We start from the raw sequence: 15731 nt of genomic DNA on the forward strand, positions 1-15731 counted from the left end.
GCACTCCGGTGACGAGTGTTTCTCACAATTTTCAGTGGTCGTGACTCAGCTGGCATAAGGGACTGGGAAAAGGGGTGGGTTGTGGAAACATCCTCTGGCCGAACGTGCTCGAACACAAAGCGAGTTGACCTTCTCGTATACTCCTATCCGACAAAATCAATCACGCATAAGACTTTGTTGGTATGGGTCTGGATAAATCTGAAAGGGTCAAGAGACGTGTCCTGTGATGGTATTTAAATACTACTACACCCGGTACCGTGCAATGTCCGTTCCAGGCACAGCTGTCCAGTGACGCAGGAACGTCTCGAATGAAGACTTGGCCGATTCCAATTTGCTGAGCGATTCGCCATGAGTTATCGGTGGACGTTTAGCTGGCCTCGTAAGGGTTGGCAAAATATCATTCGGGCGACAGATGAAGTAGTTCGTTCAGAGGTCTTGGTCAGCCTCCAAGTTTGGTGATGTATTCTCCGCAGAATATAGGTACTCAGGATAGCTGATGACGATCGTACCGAAGAGTTGGAGGAATATTTTGCAAGATAGCAGCAGCAATGAGCACCAGATTCGATTCAGAACAGCAACACAATGTTGACGAGTGGTGATGATTAAGTTCTGAAGGAAGGATAGGGGTCTAAGTATGACAACTTATTTAAACCCGGCAGGAGTGAGAGGGGGTTTTGGTTCAGTGCTGCTTTACCCTATCTAGATTACATGCTGCGGGCTTGCGACGGAGAAGGTCTGACCTCTTCTTCTCCTCAACCGATAACATGACTTTTAGGTTGGAGTTCCTCTGATCTGAAGGGGGTTTGACGAACGGGACCTACTTCTCGAAAAAAAAAAAAAAAAATATGGCACCGTCGTGTCGGAGCACTCATGGGCCACAGAGCTGAAAAGCGCGTTTTCCAGGGAAGTCAAGGGCCTGAAGACTACGATCTCAACGCCATGAACGGAAGTCGCCCCAGAGATGACGGCAGAGTGTTCCTCAAGGAAGTTGCGTACGGCCCTGAAAATGGAGTCCCCTCAAACTCAGGATTTGTTGATGGCATTGCCGAGAACGTTCGAGTGTCGAGCATTCTCCTTGACCCCGGATCTATGGTCGACGTTGTGAACCTCACCTTCGTGGAGCGAAACAACATCCCAAGAGTGCGCATGAAGGAACCCATGGCCATTCGAATGGCGGACAGCCTTGTTATTTTTTATTGCTAAGCCCCCTCCGCCTTGCCCGAGTTTCGCGTAGCGATAAGGCCGTTGGCGGTTCCTCATTATATACCGATTGTATCGTACCTTCGTAACGTGGAAGTATACTACGAATGGAAGTCGGATGTGTTCAGCTTGTGGACTAGCTTGTTATGGTGTCAGATTGCAACGATATCGACCTATCCAGGCATAGTTGAGACTGTTCTCTCTGACGGTAATCTACCTTTGAAGAGAAGATATTATGTGGGTGCCGCCGGCACATGCGTCCAACATTTCCCTTCCGTTACCTGCGTTTGAGAAATTGACTCGGTCTCTCTGGTCATCGTATCACTTTTACCCAAAGGTCTGGTTGGTGAAGTTGTAGAGTCTGTCACTGCGATGAGTCTTCAACTTTGAAGATTGACAAGGAAGAGTCCAGCGTCTTTGATTTGTGGATATGTCAACAGTCAAAACCGAAATTATCCAAGGGTTTGCGTCGGATTTGTTGCGAGCAACATGAATATACTCGAACAATTTGGCGCGATGTTTTGCATCATGCGTCACCACTCAGCAAGTCCTGAGGCAGCAAGAGTTCATGGACACTTCGGCAATGCTTGCTCTTTACTTATTTATCATGATAAGTCAAAGGAGTGAACGTCCTTCGGAATGATAGGTCGGCTGAAAAACCTGACTGAGCCTTCGACTTCGTTTCCATTTGAAAAGGTCGTCGTTGTTAACGGCCCCCCTCGTCTTTCGCAGGGGGTAGACTGTCACTTGCTGTTCACCCACGACCCGGAAACAAGTATAGAAACACAGCTCGATCACAGAGATCGTGTGTTTGTCTGGGAACTGCTGTCTAGGAAGATCAATGCTCGACAGGACAGCCGGTAATGTGGCACCGCTTGAAGACATACTGTCCACCTGTAAGGATGCAACATTTAGTATAGTGAGGCTCTGCAGTGATTTCGAACAGTTGTCGCTTGTGACTAACTCGCCGAAACCTGGCTTGCATGGCTGTCTTGCTTAGACCGACGTGATGCATCAGTCAGACGTTGCCACTACCCCTGTACTGCTTGTGGCTCAAGACACTAGACTTCTAGCTCAGTGGATTCTGAATGAGAGGAATGGATTCATGGAGGGGTAAATGGCAGCCCCTCATCTACGTCCATGCTTATGTTTGAGAGGACTCAGGCTTTGTCGCAGATAAGACCTGAAGCTTTCAAACGAACTCAGCTTTTTACCTGCCCATGTGTAGCTGAAGATGTCGAAGATTGATGTGGACGTGTATGAGGAATAAGTACGCGTTAGGAGGCGCAGGTAGTGATAGTGGACATCGGAGAGGTGGACGGCATGAGCCGCTCGAGTTCTTATTCGGGTTGCCAGGGTTGGCAATTGAGCACATGTGAGTGGCCAGACGATTTTCTCTGCTTCTCTGGTACCTGCCTCGGAAGGATTCGCAGATTTTCCAAACAAAGTGGGATGGCACGGATGGGCTGGGCTGAGCTGAGGTGGGTTGGTACACAAATGAGAAGAAAGAGGAGGAGCCAACCCAGACCCCTGGAGATGGTAGAGAGGGAAGAAGTTAACAACAGCAGCGTGCAATGACAAAACTGACGACACCAGCGAGGCAATTTTGAAATGGCTTGATCGCGTTAAAAGGTGGTTTCCAGAGTCTGGGGAATTGGAGCACACATCGAATCATTCCCATTTCCCATTGCTCGAATAGGCAGGGAGGGTCTACAGATACGAATACGAACGGCCCGTCATTGGATGAGTAGGCTGGTGCCACCGATTGGTCCCTCCCCTGTTCCCGATTTTCTGGCGCAACGTCCAACATGGACCAACAGGGACGCACAGGTGCTTCCGAGTGGAAAGGGGGCCACTGGGGGGGCACCTGGCATCCCAAGCAAACATGGGAAAGAAAGGGCAGAAAACAAAAGGAAGAAGAGGTTGCGGTGCAGCTTTCTCTGCCACAATGCGCTAGGAACCCTGTGACAGACGCCTCAAAATCGATTCGGGTGGCCAGATGTCACAGCTTCTTGGCTCCATGACAATTTTCGACATGCGAAATGCTTGACCGCCTAGCCATGGCCGCCATGCAACTTTCCTTACCTTGGATAGGTACGTGGGTACATTGGCTTAGCTGCTGGCTGGCTAGGTAAGGTAAGGTGAGGTAAGGTAGGCGCACACAGACGTAAGGTACCTTAGTGGTGCTCCTTGGTTACGCAAAGAAAATGTGGAACCCAACAAAACGCGGCAGGTATCTAATCCCATTAATGGATAATTTAAAACCACTGCTGGACCCCCCTTCTCGATGCCTTCCACCTTCTTCGTGCCACTGATATTCGTGTTGTGCGTGCGGTCACTACTCTCGAAAACACAGGCAAACACGACAACTGCGCCAGATTACTTCGATTGACGCATTCTCCGTCTTCATACCCTCCTCTGCCCAGTATGGGTCTCCTCCAAGAAGTCGCAGGACCGGTGTCCCAGCAGTTCCAGACTCTAGGAACTACGTCGCAAGTCGCAATCGTCTTCGCCGCTGTCGTGGTCGTCTCCGTTATCCTCAACGTCGCAAACCAGATCCTCTTCAAGAACAAGAATGAGCCTCCCATGGTCTTCCACTGGTTCCCCTTCATTGGCAGCACCGTCATCTATGGCATGGACCCCCCAGCTTTCTTCAAGGCCAACCGCGAAAAGGTATGCGCACCACCACCGAAACTAACTCTCACCTACCTCATGTGGTCTCTTACTAACGCACGCTGCTTCCACAGTTTGGCGACGTCTTCACCTTCGTTCTCCTCGGCAAGAAGACCACGGTCGCTCTCGGCACCCAGGGCAATGACTTCATCCTCAACGGCAAGCTCAAGGATGTGAATGCTGAGGATATCTACACTGTTTTGACCACTCCCGTTTTTGGACGCGATGTTGTCTACGACTGCCCCAACGCCAAGCTCATGGAGCAGAAGAAGGTATGTGGACAAGCCAAACTCTATTTGCGCAAAGTTGCATGCTGACAGGCCACGCGCCCCTCCAGTTCATGAAGATTGCCCTCACCACTGAAGCCTTCCGCTCCTACACTCCTATCATCGCCGACGAGGTTACCAACTACTTCAAGCGCAGCCCCGACTTCAAGGGCAAGTCTGGCGTCGTCAACCTCCCCCCTAAGCTGGCCGAGATCACCATTTTCACCGCCTCCCACGCTCTTCAGGGCGCCGAGATCCGCAACAAGTTCGACGAGTCCCTTGCTTCTCTCTACCACGACCTCGACATGGGCTTCACCTCCATCAACTTCGTGCTGCACTGGGCCCCTCTCCCCTGGAACAAGAAGCGTGATCACGCCCAGCGCACCGTTGCCCAAATCTACATGGACGAAATCAAGCAGCGCCGCGAGCAAGGCCGCACCGACGGACTCGATATCATGACCCATCTGATGAACTCTACCTACAAGAACGGCACCAAGGTCCCCGACCACGAGATCGCCAACATGATGATTGCCCTCCTCATGGCCGGCCAGCACTCTTCCTCCTCCACCAGCTCTTGGATCATGCTCCGTCTCGCCCAGTACCCTCAAATCATGGAGGAGCTCTACGAGGAACAGGTCCGTGTTCTCGGCGCCGACCTTCCTCCCCTGACCTACGAAGACCTCGCCAAGCTGCCCCTCAACCAGGCCATTATCAAGGAGACTCTTCGCCTGCACGCCCCCATTCACTCCATCATGCGCGCCGTCACATCTCCCATGCCCGTCCCCGGTACCAAGTTTGTCATTCCCACTAGCCACACCCTCCTCGCCGCCCCCGGTGTCTCTGGCTCCGATCCCGTTTACTTCCCCGAGCCCGAGGAGTGGAACCCCCACCGCTGGGACGCCGATTCTCCTATCGCTCCCAGACTTGGACGCCCCGAAGATGCCGACGATGAAAAGATCGACTACGGCTACGGCTTGGTTAGCAAGGGTGCCGGATCGCCTTACCTCCCCTTCGGCGCCGGTCGTCACCGCTGCATCGGTGAGCACTTTGCCAACCTGCAGCTGCAGACCATTACCGCCATGATTGTCAGAGAATTCAAGTTCCGCAACGCCGATGGTAGCAATAAGATCAACGGCACCGATTACGCCTCCCTTTTCTCACGGCCATTGGAGCCTGCCAACATCTACTGGGAGAAGCGCAACCCCTAGATGAGGATTTTTAAAGGAGAGTTTTTGGGTTGAGGACTGTACATTGCCAACCATTATGACTATATATCACATGGTAAAGAGGGATAAAAGAGACTTAGACATGACAGCGCTACGGCGCCAGAAGGTGGCAGACTAGACGGTCACCACCGAATAATATTAATACAAAAAGACCGTTATGACATCACAACTATCCATCCAACCGTCCATCCCACCAACCAGTGCAGATTATGGATATTTCTCTTACTGTTGAAGATTTCGGAGAATAATTATGCACTTGGAACAGGGTAGACCAGCATTAATAGCTTGCGGGGTCCTGAGATTACTGAGAGTGGTGATAATGACACTCGAGTGCGTCGCTAAGTGGTCCGGCTGATCGGTCTGGTTTTGTTTCAAGGTCAGTGCGGCGAACCTGGCAAGGACGTCTCAGAGAGCTATAGCTATCCTCCCGCCCTTCCCTCGCATCCCTCCCCTCCCTCACACTCATCCCAAAGCTGGAGCTTGAGCTTGAGCTTTAGTCTTTGACATTGTCACTGTTAAACTACCTCGCGCAATCGCCTTACGAACAACCGCGTACCAAACGTGGGGTTTTGAGTTTCGCTCACTGACGTCGCATAACCTCATCTACTTAACCCACAGACTGCTTTCCGATCTACCCGTCTCATATAAGAACCCGGTCGGGAATTTACGATTACGACAGGATTAGGGGGACCTTGAGCTCTTTGTGACGGAAGCACGCATTATCCGCATTACAACCAGGATCTACAGTCTTGTAAAGTCAGAAGTCGAGACGTACACCAAACCCCCGGACGTTGCCGGAATGAACACGGAGGACGAAAACCTGGGACCCCTGGTCCGCCTTTGGGGCCTCCGGACGGAGCAGCTCCCGGCGCCGAGCGCCACGACGGCGGACTTGGCGCCGTTTCTCATCGCCGTGCTCCAGGAAGCCGTTCCGTTCATCGACGCCGTGGCGCCCAAGGACGGCACGGCGCGCCCCAGCGAGTGGAAGGCCAAGGGCACAAAGACGTTTCCCGAGTCAACGGCGCCCGTGGAGCTGTACGAGCGCATCGTGCCCGCGGCGGAGCTGGAGAAGGAGGCAGCGAGGAATCAGCTGCCCAACAGCAGGTCGATCGCGAGCGAGACGTGGGCGTGCCGGCGTAGCATCCACAAGGATCGGCCGGGCAAGGGGACGGCAGCGTGGGAGGAGTTTGTCAAGTGTTTCAAGGACGACCACGTCGAGGCCGAGAAGGCGTTTACGCCCAACGTGATGGAGGCGCGGGAGGCGCTCGCGTGGGATTGCAGCGGTATCGTCGTTGGCGAGGGCGGGTTGTCGTGGGAGGACTTCAAGGTCGGGGTGTCGGAGATCAAGCACAAGCTCGGGATGCCGCTCAAGAACCGCGTGTTCCCCGTGCTCATCATCTCGGCCAGGGCCAAGGGCGCTGTGGACGAGTTCGTCGTGGTATCGATACCCGTCTCGGACCTGGCTGCCTCGGAGCACGGGAAGCTCGTCAAGGAGAAGGGTGTCGTTGTGGGCGCGTACGTGAGCGTCGAGAGGGTTCGAAAGCTGCCGACGGGGGCTATTGAGTGGATTATGGCCACGGCGTCGGACGCGAAGGGGGTGTTGCCTGCGTGGATTCAGGCAAAGGCCGTCATTGGCGTCGTAGCCAAGGACGTTGCGTTATTTCTTGGCTGGATTGCTGAGGAGCGGGAGAAGGGAACGAGCGTGGGGAAGTGGACTGCCGTCAAGGGGAACGGTGGAGGCGAAGTCCCCAACCGCAAGCCATCCATGACTTTGGAGGACGCCGAGTCGTCGATGCAGGGCGGTCGCACTTCGAGGCAGGGTGTGTCTTCGAGGAATGGGAAGGAGCCGGCGGCAGGAGGTACGAATGGAGGAGGATCGGGGACAAATGGCCAGGCCCACGCATGAGGGAGGGGGTTTTCCAAGTTTCCAGTACGCGATACCTAAGTTGCAGTCAGACATTGAGCTAATACACATGATCGTTGAAAGTGATTGAGCGCATCGAGTTCCTGCTAGATACAGCTCCCCAAGGAATAAGGTAAGGTAGAAGGTGCACAAGTGACTGGCTTGGGCTCCTTCCCACAACAAACATTTGAGAATGGCAGGAACCTCCTCGCGCCTGCCCTGACTTCCTCTGACGCCATGCAAACCCTGGGATCAGGCACCTGACCGGCCATCCCTGCCTTCTGTGGGAGAAATCGAAGCCCTCCTTTCTGTTCAATCCCTTTCCACACATCGCCAGACGAGACTCAGGCGGTTCTTCGACTCTTATTCTGTACTATCAATCAGCTCGACGTTTCTCTCCTCCAGTCCTCGTCAGTTGACTTCTGTGTGTTCTCCTATCACGTCGTTCCTCTCCGAGCCTACCTATACGTGAACCAGGGGAAGCTACAATCATCACAATGCCGCCAGCAATGTCGAAGAAACGGCCAGCTACGGCATCCAACCTCGAACACGCAGCTGCCCCTGACAGACCATCTGTAAGTAATAGTAGAGCTCTATGTACGATCACTTGGGTTCTGATACATCAAGATAGATCCAGAACAATGGCGCCGCTGCGAAAAACACCATCCCCGCAACCCAGATGGCTTTTGGCATGAGCCACATCGTCATCTACCAAGAGCTCATGACCATGCGTCGTACTCTTGATGACATCTCTCGTCGCCAGGAGAAGAGCGACGAGACTAACAAAAACAGCGAGACGAGACTGCAGGAGCTACAACCCATGCCCAAGCGACTGGATGATCTGGGAGCCGAGCTGAACAATCACTATGCAGCAGCAGAGGAAAAGATCCGGAAGCAGGAGGAAGAGCTTAGAGTTTTTGCAGATAGGCTCTTCCAAGGCGATGAGGAGAGGGCGGCTTTGGACCGCAAGGTCGAGCAACTCGTCGCTAAGCAGTCTTTGAAAGCGACGCAAGATGACCCGGATAACTGTAGGAAATCCAAACCCCAAACCACAAAGAACAAAGCTGACATGTGTTAGTTCGGGCCGTTGTTAGAAAGAGGCCTCGAGCTGTCGACAGTGAGGGGCCCATCTTGGCACCATCCAAGCCTCAACAGCAACCGAAGAGACGTGCTGAACCGGTCCCCGACAAATCCAAGTCTAGAGCCCCCAAGTCCAAACCGGCAAAGCCCAACGCTCCCAAGCGCCTCCCAACGCGATTCGAGATCTTCCAGAGATACAAGCAAGGCCAAATGGATGAGTACTATCGAACCCCTCGTAGAAGGGGCAACGAGTTGAAGAAATTCATCAACGATTTCATTCAGGGCATTGAAGACGAAGAAATTTCCAACTCTGTGCAGGATAACCTCCTGGAACGGTTTTCTGGCTCAGTTCGGAAACTCAAGACCCGCAAAGGATCACGGTTCATTGCCATAGGGACTGAGCTCAGCTGGGATGATATTGGCCGGGTTGTGGACGACTCAAAGCTACGGGATAATTTGGAGTGAAATGCAGGCTCACGGTGCAGAACATTTGATTTTTGGGCGAAGCACATTGATAGAATGATTGTCGGCCAGCAGAAGGCTACCAGAAGGGGACGCAATGTTTTATGAGAAAATAGCAATGATGGTATTCAACAGGCAGCGTGGCAGCACAGCTCATATCCAGAGTTATCTTAAGGTAGATACTGAAAAAGCATGCTTTCAACCAACTAGATGTTTCGTACCAATATTGATGGATCTGAGTATCGTAACATCACCAGTTAGGTGATACGAGGTGAATACGGCTGGTTGTCTTAAAGGGCGATCGGGTCTGTGCGCCACGCCGCCAGCGTTTGTCACGCTAAAGCTTACCACACACGACACGCGACCTGCAAGGCTGGTCCTCCAGGATAGAAGTAAGGTAATTAGCTAGCTACCCTCCAGGGTTTGGGTACCTTTCTTAGTACCGTGGTGAGCTAGGACCTACTACCCGTGGGCCTCAACTTCCACTTCTAACTTTGCGCCTCCGGCCATGAGGCACCGACATTCGAACCTCTACTCAAGAATATTGCATACGGATCTGCCGAGAGTTTCTCCACGTCGACAACTCTGACGCATTCGATCTCGCGAATCTTTGAACATTGTTTCCCACGTTTTTAATCAGAAAGGAACCCCGAATGCGCTTCGCTTAACCTACCCGCGACGATCGAGGCGCGCCTGCCTTTCCGATCTTCACAAACGAAATCCTTCTCCCAACTCTGACTATACCCACTGGATGCGACAAACAGAAATACTGCGAACACCCGTAATAAATTCGACGATCGACCTCCAAAGATGCCAGACATCAGTGCACCGCCGCCGCCACGGCCGAAGCTGAAGCTTAGCGTAAATTCGCGACAGACATCATTCAGCGAGCAGAACGGCGCGACACCTACAGCTTCGACACCTTCCTCCGGGATGAAGATCAAACTCAAATCATCACAACCGCCAACGCCGGCTGGGCCGGCAGCACCGACACCAATCAAGACAAAAGCCGGGCGTCAACCGAAGCCCACGAGCAAGCTCATCGAGTCAAAAAAGAGGGAGCAAGACGAGGATGACGATGGCGCAAACCAACCGTCTTCGAAAAAGATCAAGCTTCTCAAGACGCCGAACGTATCGACACCTAGATCAGGTCATATAGTTGTCAAGTCGAAAGGCAAACCACCAGTACACCCCCCTGGCGATGGCTACGACTCGGAAGCCAGCGACCAAGAGAAGGACCCCACAATCGAGGAGCAGTTCATTTTGCGCATGATGCCAGGAGAGCATTGCGAATACGTCAGGAAGTGCGTCGAAGAAGGCAAGGTGGGCCTTCCTCGAAAGGATGGCGGCGCGGATATAATGATGAAGTTCTTCGACGACGAAAGCCGGCGTGCGGTCGTTGTCGTCAAAGGCCAACCATACGCAGCGGTCATGGTTGAGCTACCGACAATCACGGAAGGAATGAAGTCCTGGGACCGGAAGACGCTCATGAAGTCAGCTGACATTTGCCATATGCTGCTGGTCTTCCAGCCCGTAAAGAGTGACGAAGAGGCAAAGAAGGCACCATTACCCGCGATGATTCAGCCAGGCTTCAAGTGGCCTCACGGTCTGACGCCACCGATGCACGATGCAACGAATCAAAGATTCGCAAAAATTATCAGTCGCTCAGAGATCGAATTGAAGGAGAACGAGGTTAAGAAACTCTTGCAGGCCGATGCGGCCGCTATGTCCTCCAAATATGAGTTCATCGACGACAGAAAGATGCAGTCTGGCGACGAGTACTCCGACGACGAACAGGACGCCGATGGCGAGGCAGATGACAGCGGCTACTTCCCCTCTGAGGGCTATGCCAACGGCGAACTATTTGACGACGATGACCATGACTTGGAGGCTGAGCTCGAGGCCGCTTTCGAAGAGGAGATGAACCAGGCCACAACGGAGGTTGGCACACCAGCAACACAAGTCGAGGGAGCCACGCCAATGACTATGAACGCTGGCACACCGGCAGCCAACGCACGTGATGGGGATGAGTCCGTCGCTAGTGAAGAGGACGAAGATGACGACGACGACGATGACGATGATGACGATGAGGACAAGCCGCCTCAGGACGAAATCAAGGCCGTCAGGGAAGATATCGTGAATCTCAAGGCAGAAATTGCAAAGAAGGAGCAGGAGAAGGCTCTCCAACAAAACAAGATTCTGCGGAAGCGTGTAGAGGACAGGTTGAAGCAGCTGAGGGCGGAATTGGCGCTCAAGCAAACGTCTATCAACGAAGAAGAGGAGGACGACGATTAAGGCAGGAGCACTGTAAGCGCTCAAATAGGATTGCAAACGGAAGGGCAAGAATATCCACTTCAAAGCAATTTTATCTACGGCCATGTATAGTTATCATGCCTACAAGCTTTTAATATTGGAAACCAGAGCCCGCAGCGCTCTAACAACTTCGTTCTTCTTATTCGTCCAGCTGATATTTTGGTGATGATATAACAAGCCGGTCATGACGACCGTAGATATTGTACAAGAGCCGTCCTTTTAAGAGCTCTCTATGATACACACTCCCGACCCACTGCTGCCACACATGTAGCAACCATACAAGATGCAACAAGCTCAACAAAAGGTGACCACAACGAACCCCCTCTTACATGGACTTGAGGTAGTTGGACTCCTTGATCTTGGCCTTGCGGTCCTTGCGCATCGCCTTGCGCAGCTCGTCTCTCTTGGTCGCCGCCTCGAGGTTGTGCTCGACGTCGCCGCCCTTCTCTCCGGGCAAGTTGATGGACTGCTGCGGCAGCGGGACCTTTGGCGCGAGGGCCTCGACGTCGCCCGAGGCCAGGACCTTTGCCTCGAGGGCCTTTTGTTTCTTGGCTGCGGCCTTGCGCTGCTTCTTGGACTTGGCTGTGCGTTTTGTGTGTTAGATGTTGTACTCATCGAGGGGTTTTTTTGGGCCAGGGGAAATTGGTAGGGAAAAGAGAAACGTACAAAACATCTCGGCGGCGAGGTCGTCCGTAGACTCTACAGCCTCGCTCTTGGACTCGAGAACCGTCCACAGCCAGTCGGGGTACGCCTCATCGGGGAGAGCGACGGGGTCCGTCTTGTTCTTGAAGTAGTTGAGGCCGTTGAGGACGGTGCCGGGCGGGCAGGAGGAGATGGGCGCCGCTGCCTCGGGGATGTCGGCGGTGGCCGAGGAGAGCTTAGGGGGCGCGTCCTTGGCGTCGGTGGCGGCGGCAGCAGCAGGCGCTTCTGCTGCGTTTCTTGAGGGCGCGGAGAGGGAGAAGGGTCTGACGAGGATGGACGAGGCGCGAGGAGCCTGGAGACGGGGTAGGGCCGCGGCGCCGCGGCGCATACATGTTCTGCAAATCATGGCTTCGGTATATGGGGGGTCGTAGAACGCAGAAGATTTGCGTCACCGGTGGTGGATATATCTGTAGGTTGTTCGTCGACGAGGATTAACCTGAACTTCTGGTGGTGTTGCAGGATGCGTGAGCTTGGAGCTCGGAGGTGGAAAAATTCTGGGGCGGGCGGGACGCGCCTGTTGCGCAACTTGGCATGGGAGGCTCTAGGGACTGCGCTTCACCGGACCCTCGACCTCACTTATAAACCGTCATCAGAGTCAATTGACGAACAACAGATGATAATTTGGATTCTCTACTAGCTGGTAGCGGGATCCTTTTCAAAGCTGGCTGATTCGAAAGCCATTAGGCGGCCAGAAGCTGGAAAACGGATAGGTGCATAACCTCAGAAGCCCTGTTTGATTCATTTGTACATATCGTGAGGGATATCGCCCGTCACGCGCCTGCCAGTTGACGTGGTACCGTCACAGCCTCGTCTCTGCGTACCTCATTTCTAAATCCTGAAAGAGGTTTCTTCGAGAGCGCCGCTCCTTGCTCCGCATCAGTCCCTTCTATTCCACCTCATAATACAGTCCATCTATTGCTTGCTGATGTAGTTCTGCTGCTCGAACAATGTGCCCTTAACCTTCTTCTCCTTCAACAGTTGCAAGTACTTTTCTGTATACTCAATCAGTTTCTTTTCTTCTCCCTGGCTCCCAGCCAAGATACGCCCCCTCCGTCTCTCGAAAAAGGCCCACTAACCTCTAAGGTGACCGCAGTTCTCCAAGTGGTTCACGCCCTCCTTCTTGTAGCACTTGCCCAATTCCTCGCCAACAAGACGCAGCATCATGGCACCGACCCATTGTTCACGGATGATGGCGTCCTGTGCCTGCTTAAATGCCTTGGTGTCGTCGTAGTCGACGCCGTCGAAGGTTGGGGGCACCTTGGGCTTTTGTGCCAGGAACATCGCGGATTCGGGGGTCGGCATCGTGACTGAGTTGTTTATTCAAAAGTCGTCTTCTCGAAGAAGGGTTGAAGTTCGAATTGAGCCGGGAAGTCGGAGGTCACGGACGGAGTGAGGTTAAGCTTCGTGGATTCGTGATGGTCGACTTCGGAGCCACTGGCTGTCGGGATTGGAGGAACCTGGCAGCTAGAGAGGTCAGCCAGATTCCGGCGGCCTTAATTCGCAGGCTCAAGCGCGCCCCCATTGCTCACGGGCCACGGCCGTCGTTCCTGCTTTCCCCCAGGGCGACTCGGCTACGGTTTTTCGGTACGTACCTGATGGACCCGCAACCTTGCAGCCCCTCGCACACCGCCCGCGTCGGTCGAGGGAGAAGCCCCGCTGAAAAGTTGGCAAATCGCAAAAAAAATCTCTGTCGCAAGACCCTTCGCCCCAACCACCGAGACCCTGGCCTTAAAAGTCAAGCTCCCACCCCCAAGCTTGTATCATTTTTTCTCTTGCGCAACCTCTCTGGAAAAAGTCTTTCTCTTGCCTATTTCCATATCCCAATCTCTTGTTTTTGATACCCCTTCCGTTTACCCTTTCAAAATCATCACAATGGGCAAGACCAAGTCATCCTCCAAGGCCACCAAGGCCGCTGACCCTCTCACCAAGGTGAAGGGCGCTGGCGTCACCAAGTCCTCTGAGAGCCCCAAGGCCAAGTCCAAGGCGATTGCCAAGGAGGTCGAGAAGAAGGCTTCCAAGAAGTCCAAGAAGGTCGTGGAGCCCGAGTCTGAGTCTTCCGAGAGCGAGTCCTCCGACTCTTCTGAGTCTGAGGCTGAGGCTTCCAGCGACGACTCTTCCTCCGAGTCTGAGGAGGAGAAGCCCGCCAAGAAGGCTGCCCCCAAGGCTGCTGCTGCTGCTAAGAAGGCCGAGTCTTCTGACTCTTCCGACTCTGACTCCTCCGAGTCCGAGGCTGAGGCTGCCCCCAAGACCAACGGTGCCGCTAAGAAGGCCGAGTCCTCTGACAGCGAGTCTGACTCCGACTCCGAGTCTGATGAGGAGGAGGAGAAGACCGAGAAGAAGGTTGAGAAGAAGGCTGAGGCCGTGAGTTGAACCATCGTCTTGAGGACCATAACACTTTCTAACAATTTATTCACAGAGCTCCGACTCCGACTCCGACTCTTCCGACTCTGACTCTGATGAGGAGGAGACCTCCGACTCAAAGGAAGCATCCGAGACCGAGACCAAGGCTGAGGAGCCTTCCAAGAAGCGCAAGGCTCTTGACGACCCCGTCATCCCCGGCAAGAAGGCCCGCACCGATGTCTCTGACAAGAGCTCTACCCTCTTCGTCGGCTCCCTTGCCTGGGCTGTCGATGACAACTCCCTGTACGCCGCCTTCGAGGAGTTCGCTGATCTCACCGGCGCTCGTGTCGTCACCGACAAGAACACTGGCCGCAGCCGTGGTTTCGGTTACGTCGACTTCTCTACCCCCGAGGCTGCTGCCGCTGCCCTCGAGGCCTCCCAGGGCCGTGAGCTCTCTGGCCGTGCCATGAACATCGACTTCTCTGGCCAGAAGCCCCAGGGTGAGGGTAACCCCGCCGCCCGCGCTTTCGACCGCGCCCAGAAGCACGGAGACCAGGTCTCTCCCGAGAGCGATACCCTCTTCGTCGGCAACCTTCCCTTCGACGTTGACCAGGATTCCGTCCGCGCTTTCTTCGCTGAGGCTGCTGAGGTCACCAGCGTCCGTCTGCCTACTGACCCGTGAGTATCTTCCACAACATGTGCCAATCTGATCAATGCTAATGCCTTTGTAGTGAGTCGGGTAACCTCAAGGGATTCGGATACGTCTCCTTCGGCTCCGTTGAGGATGCCAAGACTGCCTTCACTCAGCTGAACGGTGGCTACGTCGGTGAGGGCCGCAGCGCTCGCGCTGTCCGTCTGGACTACGCCGGCCAGAAGCCCCAGCGTGAGGGTGGTGGCCGCGGTGGATTCGGTGGCGGCCGTGGTGGTGGCCGTGGACGCGGCGGCTTCGGAGGCCGTGGCGGTGGTGACCGCGGTGGACGTGGTGGCCGCGGCGGCCGTGGTGGCTTCTCCTCCACCAACCGTGGCGGTTTCGGTGACTTCAAGGGCTCCAAGGTCACCTTCTAAAGGGTGATGCATGCCGCACATTGATGATTAATCAGAGGGCACTTCGCGGGCATTCCTGTGGGCTACTGTGGGCTGTCGGTTCGACACAAGTTTCTTCCCTTTTTTGGGATTGTGGGCTTTGAGAGCAGTCTCTTGGGAGACAAGATGGACCTGAGGGCTTTTCATTTGGACCGTGGGCTTGTGGCAAGTCTCTTTCTATGGAAGAGGCCGACGCGGGATCCGTACGCTATTGTGGGTTGACCAAGAGGGCATTCGTTGCACTGCAACATCTTCACAGTGGGCAGACGGCTTATTATCATGAAACTGGGGAAGATCCTTCCCGATGTCTGCCAGCTCGGTAGACCTCGATGGAGGGGACTCGATGATTCTAGATGACGACGGCTTCTGTGGGCTCTGGGGGTTGCTTTCGACGGTTTCGGCTGTCGATGTGGCTAGTCAGGCGTTTTTCTTCCCTTTCGGTTATTCTTGAACTTGGAACGATACCATGCAATGCGATGCAGG

The 15731-nt window shown here is 54.1% G+C and overlaps 7 protein-coding genes across 7 annotated transcripts; 5 read left to right on the forward strand and 2 right to left on the reverse strand.

The window, feature by feature from the left end:
* Positions 1–3627: 3627 nt before the first annotated feature.
* ERG11_2 (Lanosterol 14-alpha-demethylase) lies at positions 3628–5347 on the forward strand (the record flags this gene model as incomplete). The annotated part of the gene is made up of 3 exons (XM_053187556.2): positions 3628–3873; positions 3948–4145; positions 4211–5347. The coding sequence occupies 3 exons, from the start codon at positions 3628–3630 to the stop codon at positions 5345–5347; spliced, it is 1581 nt and encodes a 526-aa protein (XP_053055060.1).
* Positions 5348–6164: 817 nt separating this feature from the next.
* On the forward strand, positions 6165–7271 carry N0V96_002406 (uncharacterized protein; the record flags this gene model as incomplete). The annotated part of the gene is made up of 1 exon (XM_053187555.2): positions 6165–7271. One exon carries the CDS (start codon positions 6165–6167, stop codon positions 7269–7271), a length of 1107 nt encoding a protein of 368 aa, XP_053055059.1.
* A 506-nt stretch (positions 7272–7777) lies between these two features.
* Positions 7778–8813, forward strand: N0V96_002407 (uncharacterized protein; the record flags this gene model as incomplete). Its single annotated transcript, XM_053187554.2, has 3 exons — positions 7778–7843; positions 7900–8296; positions 8347–8813. The coding sequence occupies 3 exons, from the start codon at positions 7778–7780 to the stop codon at positions 8811–8813; spliced, it is 930 nt and encodes a 309-aa protein (XP_053055058.2).
* An 807-nt stretch (positions 8814–9620) lies between these two features.
* N0V96_002408 (uncharacterized protein) lies at positions 9621–11105 on the forward strand (the record flags this gene model as incomplete). Its single annotated transcript, XM_053187553.1, has 1 exon — positions 9621–11105. The coding sequence occupies one exon, from the start codon at positions 9621–9623 to the stop codon at positions 11103–11105; it is 1485 nt and encodes a 494-aa protein (XP_053055057.1).
* A 343-nt stretch (positions 11106–11448) lies between these two features.
* N0V96_002409 (mitochondrial 54S ribosomal protein mL54) lies at positions 11449–12171 on the reverse strand (the record flags this gene model as incomplete). The annotated part of the gene is made up of 2 exons (XM_053187552.1): positions 11449–11705; positions 11790–12171. 2 exons carry the CDS (start codon positions 12169–12171, stop codon positions 11449–11451), a joined length of 639 nt encoding a protein of 212 aa, XP_053055056.1.
* Positions 12172–12737: 566 nt separating this feature from the next.
* N0V96_002410 (uncharacterized protein) lies at positions 12738–13127 on the reverse strand (the record flags this gene model as incomplete). Its single annotated transcript, XM_053187551.1, has 2 exons — positions 12738–12817; positions 12902–13127. 2 exons carry the CDS (start codon positions 13125–13127, stop codon positions 12738–12740), a joined length of 306 nt encoding a protein of 101 aa, XP_053055055.1.
* Positions 13128–13697: 570 nt separating this feature from the next.
* On the forward strand, positions 13698–15230 carry NSR1 (nuclear localization sequence binding protein; the record flags this gene model as incomplete). The annotated part of the gene is made up of 3 exons (XM_053187550.1): positions 13698–14186; positions 14242–14843; positions 14897–15230. The coding sequence occupies 3 exons, from the start codon at positions 13698–13700 to the stop codon at positions 15228–15230; spliced, it is 1425 nt and encodes a 474-aa protein (XP_053055054.1).
* Positions 15231–15731: the final 501 nt, after the last annotated feature.

Source organism: Colletotrichum fioriniae (assembly GCF_027942845.1).
Source record: "Colletotrichum fioriniae strain IMI 355084 chromosome Unknown scaffold_2, whole genome shotgun sequence".
NCBI lineage: Eukaryota > Fungi > Ascomycota > Sordariomycetes > Glomerellales > Glomerellaceae > Colletotrichum > Colletotrichum fioriniae.